This window comes from Bacillus rossius (assembly GCF_032445375.1).
Source record: "Bacillus rossius redtenbacheri isolate Brsri chromosome 9 unlocalized genomic scaffold, Brsri_v3 Brsri_v3_scf9_2, whole genome shotgun sequence".
NCBI lineage: Eukaryota > Metazoa > Arthropoda > Insecta > Phasmatodea > Bacillidae > Bacillus > Bacillus rossius.
Window position 1 is genome coordinate 10787835 of NW_026962013.1, and position 19288 is coordinate 10807122.

At 33.2% G+C, this 19288-nt stretch overlaps 2 protein-coding genes across 3 annotated transcripts in view; both read left to right on the forward strand.

Moving 5' to 3' along the window:
• LOC134543014 (cGMP-dependent protein kinase, isozyme 2 forms cD4/T1/T3A/T3B) overlaps positions 1-19288 on the forward strand; it is a 265217-nt gene that overhangs the window by 243412 nt on the left and 2517 nt on the right. For both annotated transcript variants that reach the window (XM_063387688.1, XM_063387687.1), the window contains 4 exons: positions 8094-8271; positions 8637-8766; positions 14096-14222; positions 16359-16421. In XM_063387688.1, coding sequence (XP_063243758.1) covers positions 8094-8271; positions 8637-8766; positions 14096-14222; positions 16359-16421 — 498 coding nt within the window. The remainder of the gene's footprint in view (positions 1-8093; positions 8272-8636; positions 8767-14095; positions 14223-16358; positions 16422-19288) is intronic.
• LOC134543016 (uncharacterized) lies at positions 2181-8087 on the forward strand. The gene is made up of 2 exons (XM_063387695.1): positions 2181-3797; positions 4313-8087. The coding sequence occupies exon 2, from the start codon at positions 4319-4321 to the stop codon at positions 5840-5842; it is 1524 nt and encodes a 507-aa protein (XP_063243765.1). The 5' UTR covers positions 2181-3797; positions 4313-4318; the 3' UTR covers positions 5843-8087.

The window sequence follows — 19288 nt, forward strand, 5'->3', positions numbered from 1 at the left end:
TAGTTTTCAGTTCGTAAATGATAAATAACTTTGCAAATAGTATAATGGAAAATTATTTTACCGAAAGTACCGTAAATATACGTGGAAATTGATACTTAGGTAGGTAACTGTTCAATGTTTATAAAACATACACTATTTGTTTACTTTATTGGTATATTTTTTTCGTGTGCGGTTAGTTTTAAATTATTAAATCCTATTATTTTTCGATGAATAATTGAATTTTCTTCCCGAAAAGTACCGTAAACAAACATGGAAATTTGTTAGATATAGGTAATTATTCAATGTTATAAGTTTGCAGTAGGAGACCAATGATCGGCTCAAATAATCGGCTACGTTTTGCCGATCATTATGATCGGCAAAATTAACCAAATCGGCCGATTATTACGATCGGGGATCGGCATCGGCCCAGCTCTAATTTTTATACATGTTACAACACACATATAATAACAAACCTATATAGTATATTAAAAGACAAACGTCAAATTTTAGCATTTTGTATTTCTTTTCTCTGTGTGAATAAAATAACAGTTCTTAACGTAGTTGCTAATACTGTACTATATTTTTAAAAAAAATTACGAAAACCCCTGACATCGTCATCATAACAATGATAAATTTGCAAAATAATTAAGGCACATCTTTTAATGCTACGAAGCACACTCTTAAGAAAAATGTTTTAAACTTATGTTGGGATGTAACTAATATCTTAAAAGCATTCTGAAACCGTTACTTTGAGGGAAACCTTAATATACCGAACACCATACCATCCTTTAATCGAGTACGATTTTCGCTTCTTAAGACCCATTTGTCTTCAAAATGCACTGTACTGTGTAAGTAATAAATCAGTCTTAAAATCAGTTAATTATTTTGTCTTCCTATTTCGTATTCTAATTGAGATAAATATTAGATAAGCATGTGTTACTTGTATCACGACATCAAGGTATTATTTATCAGTAATTAATATTTCATTTTATTTTTTTGTTAACTAATGTGCATAGGGCAGTGCACTAGACATCACTACCTGTGTGTAGTGTTGCGTTACACTTTTTAACGCATTAGAGTTTACATAAAATGATAAATCCAAACTTTCGTTTAAAAGTATAAATATCAGCGATCAATTTAATTAATGTCCAGTATAACTCAGTCAGTAAAACATTCGAAAATATGTATAGGACCTGTTAACCTAAATATTTGTTAACAGTTAAACTGAACTAAGATGTGTTAGAGTGGTTTTTTCTAGGGTTCTGCGAATATTCGAAATTTCCGAATTCGAGTTCGAATTTTTTGATATTTGATTCGTCAATTCGAATCAAATTCATTTTACAATAATTCGACTTGCAAAATCTGGCCCGGATACACTAATATAAGACATCCCCCCCGCCCCCAATATTTTAAAGTAATGTAAATGGACGATTATATCTTTCACTTACAAAAATTATACAGCGAAACCCCTTATTTACGTTACCGTTATTTACGTTTTCCTCTTATTTAAACCATTTTATTTCTGTACCGTTTTAACCTCATTTGATGTAATGCAATAAATTCCCGTTGTTTACAACGCGCCTATTGCTTTACGCAGTTTACGCCGTTCGTTCTGATAAAACTGCATACCAACTTAATTAATCCTATTACAAAGTAATCTGATGTGTAAATCGTGTTTTAAAAACGTTTTTAAAAGTTATAAACTTCATCTTTAACGATTCGGGAGTCGCTTTATACCGCTTATAAAACGTAAGCAGCGCCAGTTTGGTTGTGTTGATTCCTGTATTCCCGTATAGAGTGCGCGCACGTAGTCGAAGATCGATATCGATAGCTCGCAGACTGCATGCACGCGCACGCTCTGTCAGGAACGATCGTTATGCGTATAGTTACAAATCACGTTCTTGTTACGGGTTTCTTTTTTTTTACGTTGAATAAAATGGTTTTATTGAATCACTCATTAATTTAGCCTAAATTATTTGGCATGCTCTCGCAAAGTCTACTTTTTATTTTTTAAATAAACGTACTTTCCATGAATAAGTTTTGTTTTTATGGATTACTTTCCAAATGTTTTTTTTTTTTTTTTTGCATAATAGTAGCACCCACGTTCTCACATCTAATTTTCAAACTTGATTTTAGAATAAAATGTGCGATGCTTAAGTGATAAAAACGGTAAATTTTTTATTTTTTTTGTACAACTTCCTTATGCTGTGATATTTTTGTTAATATTTTTATCCTGGAAAGTCAAACATGCTAAATATGGTAAACTGTGATACTTTTTATGGTCTTCCCTTTATTTTCACTTTCCCACTTTTTTAATTCTTTTTTTTTTTTTTTCAATTTTCTTTTTATATTCTCAAATTCGATTAGAAAAAAATTCGAAACTCGTGAATTTTTTTTGAATTCGATTCGAAAGGAAAAATCACAATTCGCAGATGTCTAGTTTTTTCTCTCTCCGTATATTAGAGGTATGGGACATCAAAATACGCATCTGTCGCCCATTGACTTTAGATACAGAATTATAAACTACATATTGTGAAAACATTCTGCAGCAGTTTTTGCTGAACGGAAAAACACGGATGAGAAGACAGACGAAATGTGTTTGGTAAGTGATTTTTCGTCAAATGAAATGGAACAGGACAGTGCTTATCAGAATGAAATTACAGAACTACTTTTGTGCAAGGAAATGTATTTTACAAAGACATTTCAAGAGAAATCACCTTTAAATGAAATAGATCTTGCTGACATGGATGAAATAGACTTAGATTTAGAGGCCAGGTCCCTTTCAAGTGACGAAATTTCTCTTGAAGGGCTGAAATATGTTTCTGGCTATATAGCTCATCGTTTCAGAAATAAATATCCTGACCTTGGCACTACGGATTTCAATTCGGAGGACGATAGCTGGATACATGTACAATCAAAGGGTAACTTAAAATGTCCCACTTATGAATTTTTTGAATTAATAAAGATCGCTGAAATGTGTTTTGATAATGTTCATGGCAACAATTTGTGCAAAAAAGAGCGGATTTTTGAATCACTGACTAAAATTATTTGCGGAACTACTGAAAATAAATATCCAGAAGAAGTTATATACTGTTTTGTCAGGACAAGAATGTATATGCTTATCAAGTATTTGAACATGAAATATTTTAACGAACAAGACCAAAAACGCAAAGAAAGAAATAAGATGAGGAAAATTACCCTCTAAGATTTTTCAGTGTGATAGTGTCCACTTTCCTTCACCATAATATGTATGTTCATAATTTATTTACGATGTTTTTTAATTACTATATGTATTTAAGAAAAGCATTTATTGTGAATATCGCAGCAATTATGTAGGGCTTAAGGTATTTATTGTATTCCAAATATTGAGTATGCCATTTTTATTGCCTTTATTAAAAATAATATATATGTTAACAATGTAACAAAATTGCGATATTTTTGTATTGCTATTGCAATTTAGTTTCTTGTAAACATTATTGTAGACTTTTTCATATTGAAATTAAATAGGGTTGTTTGTATTTTAATTTTACAGTTATAAGATTTTTTATATGTTGTTTACAGTCATTCAGGGTAACTTTGAACCATTGGGGTTAACTTTGCACCACCCTTCAAATTTCATTCCCTTTGTGTAACACAAAATATACATTTACTATTATTTCTCTTTGGTGGTTGTATACTGAAGCTTGGTTCTTGTTCTATTATTAAAAATGTAAGTTGGTTAGACTGGAGTCTAAATATTTTTTCAGTCACTTGTTATCTATGGTATTGTTTTGGTGTGTCTTTTAGAGTTCTATTTTCAAGTTGATGATAAAGATTAGGTAAGTGTAATTTATTATTGTTTGCATGTTTATTCTCAACATTGTTGATTAATAATTGTGCACTAAGAATCTTTAACTTTTTTTTTAATTTAAGTTATTGAAATTAACAATAGACATTCACATAACCTCTTAACCACACATTTAGGGTAACTTTGAACCGGCTCAAAGTTAGACAGTAGTGTTACTGCACTGATAATAAACACAAAAACTGCCAAGTTTTGAGTTAAATAACTTACCTGACATAGGCTATTAGGCCTACATAAAAATTAATCTGTTCACTTAATTACATATGTTCACTTAATTATATACAAGGGTGGAATATAGTGCTTTAGAAAAAATTTCATTCTGTAGACTTTGGGAATTGTTTTGGCAGACAAAACTTTGTTTAGGGCTAACTTAAATCTTTATAATACTGTACCAGTTTATTATGTAATCATTTAATGATTACATAGTTTTGAAAAACCTACCATATAATCATTTGAAACATTAATAAATGTTAATTCTGTTTGTTGTAGGCCAAAATGCCAAAAGTGAAACCTGGTGGTTCAGTCAGCCCAGGAGTACGACGATATGGAACCAAGAGTCGCTACACAACAGAGGAACTGGAGAGGATCCTCAGTGACATAAAATGTGGCAAAATCAGTCAACGAGAAGCATCAAAGTTGTACAACATCCCAAGAAACACATTGAGGAATAAACTATTAGGACAACACAACAAGAAAGTAGGAAGACCAACAATATTCTCAAAGGAGGAAGAACTGTTTTTCATTCAACACATTCTGTACCTTAGTGATGAAGGCATTCCAATATCTCTGTTTGATGTTCGGTGTGTTGTAAAATGCTATCTGGATACCCAAAACAGAAAAGTGCAACAATTCAAGGGGAATATGCCGGGTTGGGACTGGAGTCAGTCATTTTTGGAACGACACAAAGCTGCTCTGAAACAGAGACTCGAAACAAATATCAGCAGAAGACGGGCACAAGTGAATGAAGAGACATTAAATGAATTCTTCAACAATTTTGAAGGTGAAGTTAGTGAAGTTTCAGCATGTAATATTTACAATTATGATGAAACTGGCTTCCACGATAACCCCAGTAGAAGAAAACTTCTGTTTCGCAGAAGCTGTCGTCACCCAGAAAGAATACGCAATTCTACGAAGAGTTGCTACACTGTTGTATTTTGTGGAAGTGCTGATGGCAATTTCATTCCACCTTATGTCATAATGAAAGGTACTCAGAAATGGTCTGACTGGGTGTATGGTGCACCGGAAGGAACACGTCTGAACACATCAAAATCAGGTTGGATCGACAACAAAGTTTTTGATGATTGGTTTGAATACCATTTCCTTCCTATTGCAAAGACAAAACCTGGAAAAATTATACTTATTGGTGATAACATGTCTGCACATCTGTCCATTTACACACTCAAACTTGCAGCAGAAAATGATGTCAGGCTATTGTTTTTTCCACCAAATTCCACTCACTTACTGCAGCCACTTGACGTAGCATACTTCTCTAGTCTGAAAACATACTGGCGTCAAGTTCTATCTAGTTGGAGAGAAACTAAAGGTGGGAAAAAAGTGGTGGCATTACCAAAAGCAGTCTTCTGCCAGCTATTGAAGGCTACACTTGAAAAGGGGCAAGAAACAGGATGTAACAACTTGAGGAAAGGATTCGAGTGTTCAGGACTAAACCCGGTAAACAGAGACAAAGTTCTACAGAAACTTCCAATGTATGCCCGAACTACTGACGAAGTACGAGAAGATGTTGGAAATGAGTTCAGAAAATACATCGAGTCAGTAAGAACAAATGATTTAAGCGCTGTTCACAGAGCTAGAAAGTTTTGCTTGCCAGTGAGAGCTGGCAAGAGTGTTTCTGTAGAGGAAGTTGAAGCCTACTATGCAAACAAAGAAACGGAGGAAAAACAGAAAATGACTAGCAAAGGAAGAGGTGGAGCAAGAACTCGAGGAGGCAGATTAAAGTCATCTTCAGTTAGAACACAAGGAGGACGTTTGCAGAGTAGAAATGACTCTTGTTCATTATAAATTTCAGACGGAAATCCATCTAATGCTCCTGTTACTTCTGCGCAGGTAAGCACAGAAGTAATGTTGGACCACAGTGATGTAGTAGCAGAAGTGGAGAACACCAGTCAACTGGCATATGCGATTAATGAACCATCAACTTCTATTGCCACAATAGTAATTGAGCATCAGGCAGTAGGTGAAAATATTTCTCACACAGAACTTGCAAGTGTTGCGAGTTTACCTTCTAACATATACAGTGTTGAAGACTATGTTGTTGTCCATTATGAGGGGGTACTTTATCCAGGGCAGATTATTAAATTAGAGAACAATTTGTGCATGGTTCGATGCATGGAGAAGTCTGGCATCAATTGGAAATGGCCTAAAAATAATGATGATTTGTGGTATGAAAAAACTGATGTTTTTAAAAAATTGTCCCCACAGTGTATAACACCTGCAAGTAATCGTGGAGTTTTTCAGGTTACTGATCCCTTGCTTTGTGCTAAAGTGCTTTTTTAACCAAAAAACTTAACTGAAAAAATGTTTGTTTTTTTAGTTATACTTCTGTAGTAGAGCACTTAGTTATAGTCATTTCAAATGTTAAATTAAATGCTACATTTAGTATTCTATCAAAACATTTTTGTTAATTTATTCAGGTAATATTATTTATGTATTTATTTTATCAATGTGGTCTGTGTTATGTAGAAACGTTTGAAGATTGTTTTTTTTAATCACTTTTCAGTGTTTTTCCGTACAAAAAATTACACTTTAATACTTAAACTTTATTATTTCTCTTTCTCATCATTGCCCATTATAATACATCAACATCTAATTTTAAAAGTGCATTATATTAATTGTTGGAAACTGTTGGCCTAGATTTTTAGTGTATGTTGTTTGTTTCTTCCAGTGGTGCAAAGTTAACCAGACTTCTAACTTCCACAAAATAATGCATTTCTCATGGGAAAATGTTCCCTGGTTCAAAGTTACCCTGATTGTCAGTGTAACTTTGCACCACGATAAAATTGAAATTTTTGCTATATAATTAATAACTTATTGCATTCTTAGCAACATGTAACTATTATTTAGGAGTACTACTTCCATTTTATACCTTTTACCATACGAATACCAAAACAACACAAGTTAGACAACTGTTTATAGACAGAATGTGGTTCAAAGTTACCCTGAATGACTGTACTGTTTACAAACATTTGAAAAATATTTCCTTAACCATATTTCCATTTCCATGGCAATAGTCTTGTTAGCTTTTCGGGTAACTCTTCTACATGGATGATAAGATGGTGCGACATCTAAAACATATCACACCACCTTTACATAACTATAAAACTAAGAGGTGTTTTCTTTACATAATATTAAAGCACAATGTTTCCTTGTGGCGTAGGTGATTTAGAATTTCCATTTATCTAGAAAAATGGGCTTTCAGAATGTTTTTTAACACACAGTGTTTGGGAAGGTTTTTGAAGAAAAAAATTGACTACGCGTTTTATTTTTTTGCAGCTGAATTCGTCGGGCACTTGCATGAAATATAATTAATCCGTAGGAAGCGCAATGGTTTAAAGTATTGATGTTGAAGATTTGAAAAGATTTATTGAAATAGTGTGAGAGAATGAGCGAGTTGAGTGAGAAGAGTGCGGGAGTGGCCACATGACGCCTGCGCAGTTGCGGACAAAAAATAATCCATTCCGCCTCCCCATGGCAAAGGATGAGTGAAAGAGAAACCTGATAAACCTTCCCCTCCTCTGGGCACGATAGAACCTTATCGGCTGTGTGTTAGAGGGACAGCGAGATACAACCTTAGAGGTTTTGTTAGTTCCCGCTAGATGGCAGGCCTCAGAGCGACCACCAGCGACACCCTTCCCGTATGAAGGCCATCTCGCCACTGACGAGCTGGAACTAAGCTCCTGACCTCCCTACATAGTAACGGTCACCCACATAGGCATCTAGACTCTTTAGTGGTCATATGATACAAAATTCATTGTTTTCGGGCCTGTGACCGTTTTTTACCGTGCACCAATCGCCTTAAGCTTGAATATTAACTTGTTTTGAACAGACTGTCATATTGCTGTTAGTTTACATACTAGTATTAATTTCTTGAATGTGGTGTTAGTATAGCTAATGCTCATTGTTTTTGTCAACATTTATTTACTCCCCAAGTTTATTCCTCTGAGAACTTGGCTATAAAATTTAAGCTTATGTGATGAATTTAGCAGTGTCCTGCTTATATTTTAAATTTGAGTTATGTTCTTTTTTTTCTCAGGGACAAAGGTCATTTTGATGACAGTACAACACGATTCTACACAGCTTGTGTGGTGGAAGCCTTCGACTATTTACATAGTCGTAACATAATTTATCGAGACCTGAAGCCAGAAAACTTACTCCTCGATAACACAGGTTATGTCAAACTGGTGGATTTTGGTTTCGCCAAAAAATTGCAGGTAACTTATTAGCTTTACCAAATTATACTTACTTTTTTTCACTTTTCACTATTGAGGAATTAATATTATTAATAATATAGATCAAATATTGATAGCAATGAAATTACAGTATCACATGTGTTTGAGGCAAGAGAACAAACTGCCCCTTACCTTGAATCTCTCATTGTTTTATTGAATTGTTCATTCATAGTTGTACGTCATAAATGTATTTTGTAGATGCCATATCTACTTCCTTTACATTCTAGGTAAAAAAAAAAAAAAGAAATGGGTTGCAATGTTGCAAGAACTTCATTTGTGTCTTTTGCGGTCTGTGCTTTTTTAAGTTTCCCGCAGCAACTACAAATGTGAGGTGTTTGGTTTCGCAGCACGGCCGCAAGACGTGGACGTTTTGTGGGACGCCCGAGTACGTGGCGCCTGAAGTCATTCTGAACCGGGGCCACGACATCAGTGCAGACTACTGGTCCCTGGGAGTGCTGATGTTCGAGCTGCTGACAGGTTGTTATTTACAGCCTTTGATTATTAGAAGAAAGTGGAAATATAATACCGAGTTAACCTTCACTATTTAAATTACCTAATAAACAAATTGGACGGTCTCCGGGTAAAAGGTAACAAGTCAAGAATTGACTTTTTGCAGGAGAAACAAAAAACTCTTAGATAAAAATTGAATTTAAAAACTTAAATTTTTCTTGCATTATTCTTTTATTTACCAACATATTTACCAACATAGTTGCCAATGATAAAAATGCATTACATATTCTAAGTATACTTAAGAGTTTATTGCTGGAATAAACTAAAAATCACCAAAATGTGACTTGTTACCTTTTACCCGGAGACCGTCCAATTTGTTTGTTAGGTTATTTAAATAGTGAAAACATTGCCAACTCTGGGGAAGTAAGATGCCACTCGTCTGCAGAATCACCAACATATTTAATATACTCCTTTAAAAATAGTATTAAACCTAGATGCGTATAAAATTGGTTTCTTTAATTTATCCCACGTAGTACCAATGAGGAACTACTTTCAACATACACCAAATTGTATTTTGACACATTCTAATATGCTCCTTATAAAAAAAAACTTCTGCAACTACTTGAGCTCATTAGGATATTTAAGGACTATACTGAAAAAATTATCAAGACTTGCCTCCACTCAGAACATACAGTCTCGGCAATCTCTTATCTTAATTAGTTTTACTATAAATGTATGTGACAATGGAGTATGCTTCCAAAAAAAAATTATGGAAGTGTAACTTTAAGAACAAGAAGCTACAGTAAAAAAAACCCTTAAGAAGTTCCCGCATAATTAATTTTCCTGTTTATAATGTGTAAATAATTATTCCCTTGATCACTTCCATATATTCCTACCTATGTTATTTTTTTTCCATTCAAAATGTTTGCGTTTATAGATGCTTCCCGCACATAACTTTAATCATTTCAGGAATAAAATAATGTAATCAAGTTTATCTTTGCACTATTAAAATTTATTTATAGTCAAACTTTTAGATAATTGTTTCAAAACAATAACAAACATTAAAACCTTTGCCGCACGCAGAACGCTGTTACGAAATATATTTCGACCAATCATCTGTTTGCATTCGTATCCTTTGTGAGGCTGTTCCATCTGTTCACCATTTCCCTAATATTGGCATAATAACATCGATGAATACACAACATAAACCACTAGTCATTCGTTGACCCGATTTTGTGGCATGTGATGCAATTGGTACAGCAAAATAGTAGCTAATTCAGTTTCATTGTTTGTTGAGCACTGTGGTAATTATTTTATATGGTGGATGTAATGATCAACATTTTAGTTTAAGCGTCTTGCAATTTTTGGTAAATATGTAGTTTAGCGGTATTTGCGAAAAAAATGTTAAAAATCCGAAAATACCTTTATTATATGCGCTTTAACTTCCTCTTTTCATTAAACCCGGCAGAGATAATAAATTCCAAATACTTTAGGAGATATCACATTTTTTAATCTTCATCACAATACCTGTGCATTCATGCGGCTTTCAACATTGTTTCTTGTTTATGAGTATGAATTTTTTTTTTTTCGCGACGTAGGTGAACGACTACATCATTTTCTACTAATAGCAAAGCAATTGTACCCGCTTCTAACTTAGGTGAGTTTTTAACGTTTCAAATTTTAATGTTTTGTTATTTGGATATTGTTGCGCAAGCAATAAGAAGAAAAAAAATACGTGAGTTCCTACTGTTCATCTTTTGTCCCGGTTTGTTTGGTCAGGTCAGTTACATTATAAATACTTTAAAACTAAACATTCATTAAAATTAATTCTAATTTATTTTTAATGTCCGCTTAGTTTGAAAGTATTTATAATGTAACTGACCTGACCTAATGAACCATTTTAATTAATTAGGCATTCACGAACACACGGCAAATTAAAAAAAATTCTACTGTCGAATGATTGCACAGGTGTTGTATTGCAAAATAAGAACGGCGATATCTCCTAAAGTATTTGGAATTTCTTATCTCCGCCGGGTTTAATGAAAAGAGAAAGTTAAAGAGCATATAATAAAAGTATTTTCGGATTTTTAACATTTTTTTTCGCAAATACCACTAAACTACAAATTTATCCAATTTTTTTCGAGTTTGGCCGGACTTATACCGTATTTACCCATAAATTGTGCACAATTTTTCGTAAAAACAGATTATGAAAAATCATGGTACGAGGCTTATTCAAAACTTGACAACGCCGCATGGCAACGCTGCACTTTGCACAGGTTCCTTCAAGCTGCAAGGTTGGTTAACCTGCTACTGCTTAAAGGAACAATGGACATCTTGCATGTGGATTGTGTTTTGTGATTTTGTTTTTCTGTAAGAAGACGTTGCAATGATTGCCGAAGGTTTAAGGTAACGCCTGCTGAAAAAAACTCAAAATGATTTTAAATAGCTCAGGATATGGAAACTTGTGCCTTGGATAGAAAAAAAACGTCGCGGAAAATTGTATACTCGTTTGTGGATTGGGTGGGGGGAAATCGGTTTTGAGTGATGGTGTTAATTGCAATAAGAAGTTTATTTAAAAGGTGAGAATTTGTAGTGTGTATATATTTTGTGGATAGTCTGGTAAATATGTAGTTGAGCGGTATTCGCGAAAAAAAATGTTAAAAATCAGAAAATACCTTTTATTAGATGCTCTTCAACTTCCTCTTTTCATTAGGAGGTAAGAAATTCCAAATACTTTAGGAGATATCAAATTTTTTAATTTCATCATATGTAGTTGAGCGGTATTTGCGAAAATAAATGTTAAAAATCCGAAAATACCTTTATTAGATGCTCTTCAACTTCCTCTTTTCATTAAAAGCGGCGGAGGTAAGAAATTCCAAATACTTTAGGAGATCTCGCCGTTCTTATTTTGCTATACAAGACCTGTGTAATCAATCGACCTTGGCCATTTTTTTATTGTCATGTGTTTGTGAATGCCTAATTAATGAAAATGGTCGATTAGGTCAGGTCAGTTACATTATAAATACTTTGAAAATAAGCGTACATTAAAAATAATATGAATTAATTTCAATGGTTCTTTAGTTTTAAAGTATTTGTAATGTAACTGACCTGACCTAACAAACCGGGACAAAGGATGAACAGTAAAAACTCACGTAAAATTTTTTGTTACTTATTACTTGCGCAACAATAACAAATAAGACTTTAAAATTAGAAACGTTAAAAACTCGCCAAGTTGGAGGCGGTAATTAAACACTGTTTTAAACAATAAATGAACTAAATAATCACGTATTGGTTCATTTGAATTCTGGCCTATCACAAACAATCACGTGACATCATTATCCAATAAAAAAATAGATACTCGTAAACAAGAAACAATGGCAAAAGCCACATGAATGACCTGGTATAATTGTGATGAAATTTAAAAATTCGATATTTCCTAAAGTATTTGGAATTTCTTACCTCCGCCGCTTTTAATGAAAAGAGGAAGTTAAAGAGCATAGAATAAAAGTATTTTCGGATTTTTAACATTTTTTTTCCGCAAATACCGCCCAACTACATATTTACCCTAATAGGAATAAAAAATAAAATTAGAGAGGCAAACACTGTACAAGTTGCACCAGGGCCTCTGAGGGTCTCGAATGTGTGGTTTTCATGGTAAATTAAAAGGTAATTCAATATTTTGAATAATTACTTAATTTCATAATAAACATTTAAAAGTAATGCAAGGCTTTTAACCAATAACAAATATTTGTGGTAATGGAATTCCCACAAATGGTCAAATTTAAAAAAGAGAAAGCTGAACGTACAGCGCATAACCTAAGTATGTCATTTTAATGATTTTTTTTATGTAGCAACTGATCTGTACTATTTTCCTTTGAAGAAATTTTCCCTGTGACTAAATTTTGAGCAATTCTTACACTTGTATAGTTTGTAAACATTTACACTTCACAGTGCCAATGTTAAGCATAAGTGAAAAATTGTAAATTGAAGTTAGTATTAGATAGTTATGGTAGGTTGTGTATTAATCAAAGCGCTAATCTTATAACAAAATTGACTTATATAGAAGTAATAATTTTATACAGTACAAGTTTTGAAATATGTGGCTGTCATAAAAAAATTTGTTGGGCGAACACCAAAAGCTATGAGTTTTGCTAATATGCAATTGGACTGCATGCTCGGTGGCATTCAGGCAAGCCATGTCTGGCAAATCTGGTGGGTACTAAATCATAGTTATCGCTGAGTAATTTTTACAATTATTATTTATGAGAAAATAATTAAAAAATATAAAGGTATGACCACAGCATTGAATTTTAACAAATTAGGCTCATTTAAATATCTTTCACGTGGTGAGGGTCACGGTATTATTGCAAAACCTCGATCATATCTCAATGAGCACCTAGTTTTTACTTAATTGGTACTTGGTACTGAGCTTACTATGATCTTTGAGGTCCAACTGTCTTAGAAGTAAACCTTAGACTGTTAATTTTTAGATAATTAATAATTAATATTAATTAATACAGTGTTTTTTCGCATAATCTTCACACATTTTATTCTAAAATCAAGTTTGAAAAGTAGGGGTGCGACGATTATGCGGAAAAACAAAATTGTTAGGTAAAGTTATTCATAATAACAAAACCAGTTCATGGAAAGTACGTTTAATTAAAAAAAAAAGTGGAGTATACAAGAGCATGCCAAACAATTTATATTAGTAATTCATTACCTAAATAAAAACCTTTCTTCAACTTTAAATAGAAAAAACCAAACTGTAACGTGAACGCAAGCCACTAGAATCTGTGACGTGAACCAACGCGTAACTATTGCCATAGTACACATTTACCACAAAAGAATGCGGGCTATCAAATGTAGTTTGTTCGGCTCTCGACAGAGAGCACGCATTGCATGCACTCGGCGAGATATCGATTTTCGACTACGTGCGCGCGCTCTATACGGGAAGCAACTTAACCAAACAAGAATGATGCCAACTAGCACTGGCTACATGTTCATAAGCGGTACACCAAGGCGACGCAGACGTTTAGGTAAAGGAAATAACATTTAAAAATGTCTTTAAAAGAAAATTTACACGTCAGACAACTTCGTATTTCCGTTAATTAAATAAGTAGGTAAGCTGTAATTTCCGAATAAATATTAGATTTCTACTTTAAAAGACATTGTTTTATACGAAAAAGATACCTACACAAAGCACTCTGCATCTAATAGCGGAACCAAAAACATCATTCAAAGTTTATCCCACTTTTGACGGCCAAAAATATAGGTGCGACAATTACGCGATAAAAGAGGGTAGTTTTATTATGTACATAAGTTTACAAATAAATTTATACATGCTTTCTTTGAACAGGCACACCCCCGTTTACTGGGGCAGACCCCATGAAGACTTACAACATCATACTGAAGGGCATCGATGCCATTGAGTTCCCTCGCAACATCACCAGGAACGCCATGGCGCTCATCAAGAAGTTGTGTCGGTGAGTTTCCTGTCTGCCGGGGGGAGGTGTGCCGTCACACCAAGTGTTTCCTGCATTTTCGTGGCAGTGCAGTCGGTCGGAAATGTCAGTACTAGATAATGTACTGATGTTTCCACCTTTCCCGTCATAAAGTTTTTTTAAATACCAGTTACAGCTTGCAGTGATTTAATTCATATTGTGGGTTTGGATCGGTTTTTAAGTCAAAATTTGTGACCTAGTGTAACTGTTACGACGGACCGGAGAGCTCACTTGGAAAATTAATATTGGTTCGTACCTCTTTGTGCAATCAAAAATTAAGGATTTTATAAGAACCCCATTACTTCATCTCCTTCACCAAATCCAAGAGGTAGAAAACCACTTGTAATTTCACAAAACCTTTCAATTAGATAACAATGTTAAAGAGTTAAAGCATAAAAAATAATTACATTAGTTATTTTATTTTTTACTGATAAGACCCTATTCTCAAATATTATCTCTGGAACACACATTCTAACCCTTATCTGTAATTTATAGTCCTAACATTTAATCACTCTTTATGTTTATATTGTAAGTTCAAAGTAAGACAGTGAAACATACATTTTTAGTTTAATGGTAGATACAAAATATGAAAAACTAATTTAAAAGGTTTTTTTTTTTTTTTTTACAAAATCTAATTAGTATGTGGCCCGAAATTCGCCAATTCTGCTGTGTATGTACACAACATTGTTTGCTGCCAAATCAGTAAAATACTCACTTTATCCATTATTTGCATACTATCAGTCTTTATGGAGTTTTTAAGGATTGTTAGTGAAATTTAAGAACTTTTAAAGAGCACTTACTCAATTAAAGACAAATTAATAAGGCCTTCTTAAGGATATTTAGGAGGCGTACAGACCCTTTAAATGGTTATATGTTGGACTTGTTCATTAATGTAAGAGTAATAATATAAAAAAAGTTGAAAACTATAATGTATGCCTGGTTGAGCCATAATAAGAAGATGGATATTTCAAAACAGGAATAACAGCAAAACATTTGCCAAACCAAGAACTAACTCTTAGTTTCAGCAGATTTTCAATATCATGGTTTCATAAACAGTACTGTATTCACTCGAATGCAAAACAAGGGATACATTTTACTCTTTAATCAGGAGAAAATTATTTTTGAGTCTCAGGGTGTATGTGAATTTGATGAAATATTTATGTAGTATTTGTATTTTTTTTTTGTTAACATACAAAGTGTGAAAATACAAAAAAAATAAAACAGTAACTTTTTAGCAGAAACCACGGTAATTGAAATTATTTGTGTTGGGGAATTTTGATTTAATAATATTCTTTGGGCATGTACCATTGCATTTTATCATGGCAAAACTTTGAGTGCAAAATAAAAATGAAAACTTAAACCCACAAAGAACAAGCCTAAATCAACTTATGTCAAACTTCAAATATCAAACAGCGCAGAAAACACATAAATTATCTTTAGTATATGAAAGATTAGAAAAAATAAAACTGAAATGTTTATGAACAACAAGTTGGCCAGCCTGCTTTAAATTATTTACTTCAAAATGGCATGATTGCGATGTTGGAAGTGAAAGATATTATGTACATATATTGAAATGAGGTTACAATGTATATGTGATTGCGGTTGTGTTCTAATCTTCAAATAATATACCACGTCTTGTATATTGATGCTATGCAAGTTGCACAGAAATTGCCAGCTTATTGGCTGGTAAATATGACAATTGTGGCAAGAATAACTTAATTGATGTGAATCTATGTTACATTCAAATTATTAACAGTTCTTATACTTATGATTTACCATTCTAATATGATATGATTCCTTACAGATGACACACATCTATATTTTTGTTCCCTCGTCCCCCCCCCCCCCCCACCCTTCAAAGAGTTGAAATATGTACAACTAACCTATTTATCATTAATATTTAATAATTTTTTTGTATCCCTGCTGATTGGTCAGTCAACTACCATTATCTTTGTTTTTATTTTTTTTTATTTTGGGGGGGGATTGTGTTTATATTCCTCTCTTCTAAGATACATCCTTGAATCCATGTCTGATAGGCTCATTGTCAAAAAACAGAAAACCAAACTAAAATAAAAAAGGTTCCTAGGAAAATGATTATGTCGGGTTTATTCTTTTCAGAGACAATCCTGCAGAGCGCTTGGGCTATCAGAAGGGAGGTATCAGCGAGATTCAGAAGCACAAGTATGTATGCCAATATTAAAAATTACCTACTATCAACATTCTAACTTTATCAGAATGACGAACTGAGTAAATGCTTAAAATAAACATAACAGTTTATAACTGCCTTATTTGTACAGGTTTACACCAATAGATTTAATGCAGCAAACTGAACGAATAACAAAGCTACAAATTGTGGTTCAATTGCCAGACAGGGATACATTATTACATATCCATACTGGACCTGCAAGGCAGTCTGATAGTACCTAACAAATAAACCAAACATTTGAAACAAACGGAGGTACTACCATTGAAAAGAATTCTAGAAGTAAAGTACAATACCAACTCTAAGAAACAATGAAATAGAGAATAAAAATGAAAAGAAAAAAAACTAAACATTAAAGTTTTAATAACCTATTCAACAAATGAAATTAATAATTAACTAAAACTTTTTTTTCTATAAACAAGATATCAGATGAAACAGTAATTATCAACATCAATCCTTTAATTTCTGTACAAGCCCAGTAGCATAAAGTGTTTATATATTGTTTGTCATATAAAGGGGCAAAGGTTATTTAATGGTACAGATTAAAGGGCCTATTTATGTAGCCTTTAGACTTACTAATAGAGGTGCACCGATATGAGTTGACCGATTACAGATTCAATTACCAATTATGAGAGCAATAATCGGCAGATACCGATTCAGTTACCAATTATAATGAACAAATTTTTTTAAGTGTAAATATGCACACAAAATTTTTTATTCCCATGTGAGTTTAATAACAAGATTAGGTACATCTTCGAAATTACGGTACTTGTGAAGTGTTTTCTTGAAGAGATGTTATACCTAGGAACTGTTTTGGCCATGAGGTGTCTGAAACCATTATTATCGACTATCGCATAAGGCTGCATATCACAAATCATTTCAGCTATTAACTGTGTCAGTTCTAATGCTCTTATGTCATTCACATCATATAGTATTTTCTTTTCAATGATGGCTGTTATTTTTGTTTGAGCTAATTTCATTGCCCCATCTGTATTACAATCATCTGTGGTTAAATTAGCACACTTCTCCACTAATTTATCAGGATGCATTCGTTTGATGTGGTTTCATAGGTTAGTAGTAGTGTATCCCTGCTGATTGGTCAGTCCACTACCACCACCACCACCACCACCACCACGAGAAATTACTGTTTTAAAATGTAAAGATGTTGCTTTATTTTGTTCACTTAAGTTTATAGAAAAATGTTTCCACGCTTCATTTTTTTTCTCCCGACTCGCCATCTCACTATAATATTATAAAAACGACACAAAACCAATTCTAGCACATGTGATTTTATTTATGTTGACTTAATATATAAAATTATAAATACTTTTTCACCCAACACAACATATAATGTTGCCAAAGACGCTCATAACGAGTTGGTAAAACGCAGTGATAAAACTCTTGAAGGTGTCGGGACCATGATTTTGAACCGTTACTACGACTCGAAAAGATCAATTGTCAACTGCAACTGCTTGTATTTCAATTGCGTGCCATCTATTTTACGTACCGGGCTGTATGAAATGTACAAGGCCACTAAAACAAGAGAGAACAAAAGACGCAACATAAATAAACGTGCAGGAAAAATTTATATTTTATTATTCGAGGCAATGAGATTTATTAAACTTTATGATGAATCTGTATCAAGATCTGCCGGAGTTAAAAGAATTTTGTAATAATAATAAACATCAATATTACCGTATATCATCCTAAAATGTCTAACAAAATATTACACGGTAAAAACCTACTTAATTACGCCGGGCTGGGTATTGGTAACACTTTGCACAAATGCGGTATGTATCGTATTATTAAAAACGTTTCACTTCATTCCAAATAAATTAACTTAACAGCAAAAAATGGTATCATAATATCCTTTTTAGTAAATACTTAAAATTAAATGAAACACGTAGATAATCAGCAAAGTAATCGTTAAGATAATCGCCGATTACGATTAATCGGAAAGTACCCATAATCTCTGATTATGATTCATCGGTATCCGTATCGGTGCACCACTACTTACTAAGTTACTAGAACATGGAACGTGCTTTGCATGGGTGTATAAATTAATGTGTAGACATTATCATGGGTGTTTATAAAACACAAGTTGCTTAAGGGCAGTTGATAGATAAAGCACGGCGACATGGACCAAAATAGCGATAGGAATAGGGAGTAGCCTACTGTCTATTTTTAAAAATTTCAATACACAATTTGTTAGCATTAATGTATGGTTAGTAGCTTTTTTTCACTAAGTGTCTCTTTTTGACCTTTTAACTCTTGGGGCACCCTTGCACATTTTACTTGTTGGAATCAGTGTGGTGGATGACTGATTTACTCTGGGGGGAGGGGGGAGATTCAGATCACCCAGGTGCCCTCCATGTTGGTTTTAGTGCGATCATCTACTTTTGTGCTGTTCGTAATGTTCAGTGTATTATTTTTTTAGGACAACTTATGTATCATGTTACAATAGACAATAATTACTATCGATTGTATATTTAAATATATCATGATATTTTGAGTAAAGTATTTTTGTTAACATGTGTTTATAGTTTATTTAATTACTACAGGTTATGAGGAGTATATTTGTATTCATGATCTATGTTGAAACACATACGACATACTTTCTTTTAAGTTCTCATCATTTGTGGCTTGATATTATGTATTGCATAAGCAGTAGTTTCACCATCTGAAAAATCTTTATTCGCAATTGTATTTTTCAAGAGTTCAGCCTTTGTGCCATGTAAAGAAAAAAAAAATCCTCAGTTCATTCTCGTAGCCTATATGAGAGTTACTGACTGTTCTTGACCTCATGTTAACTTGCTCCCAAATTTTTCAACTCCCGAAGGAACTC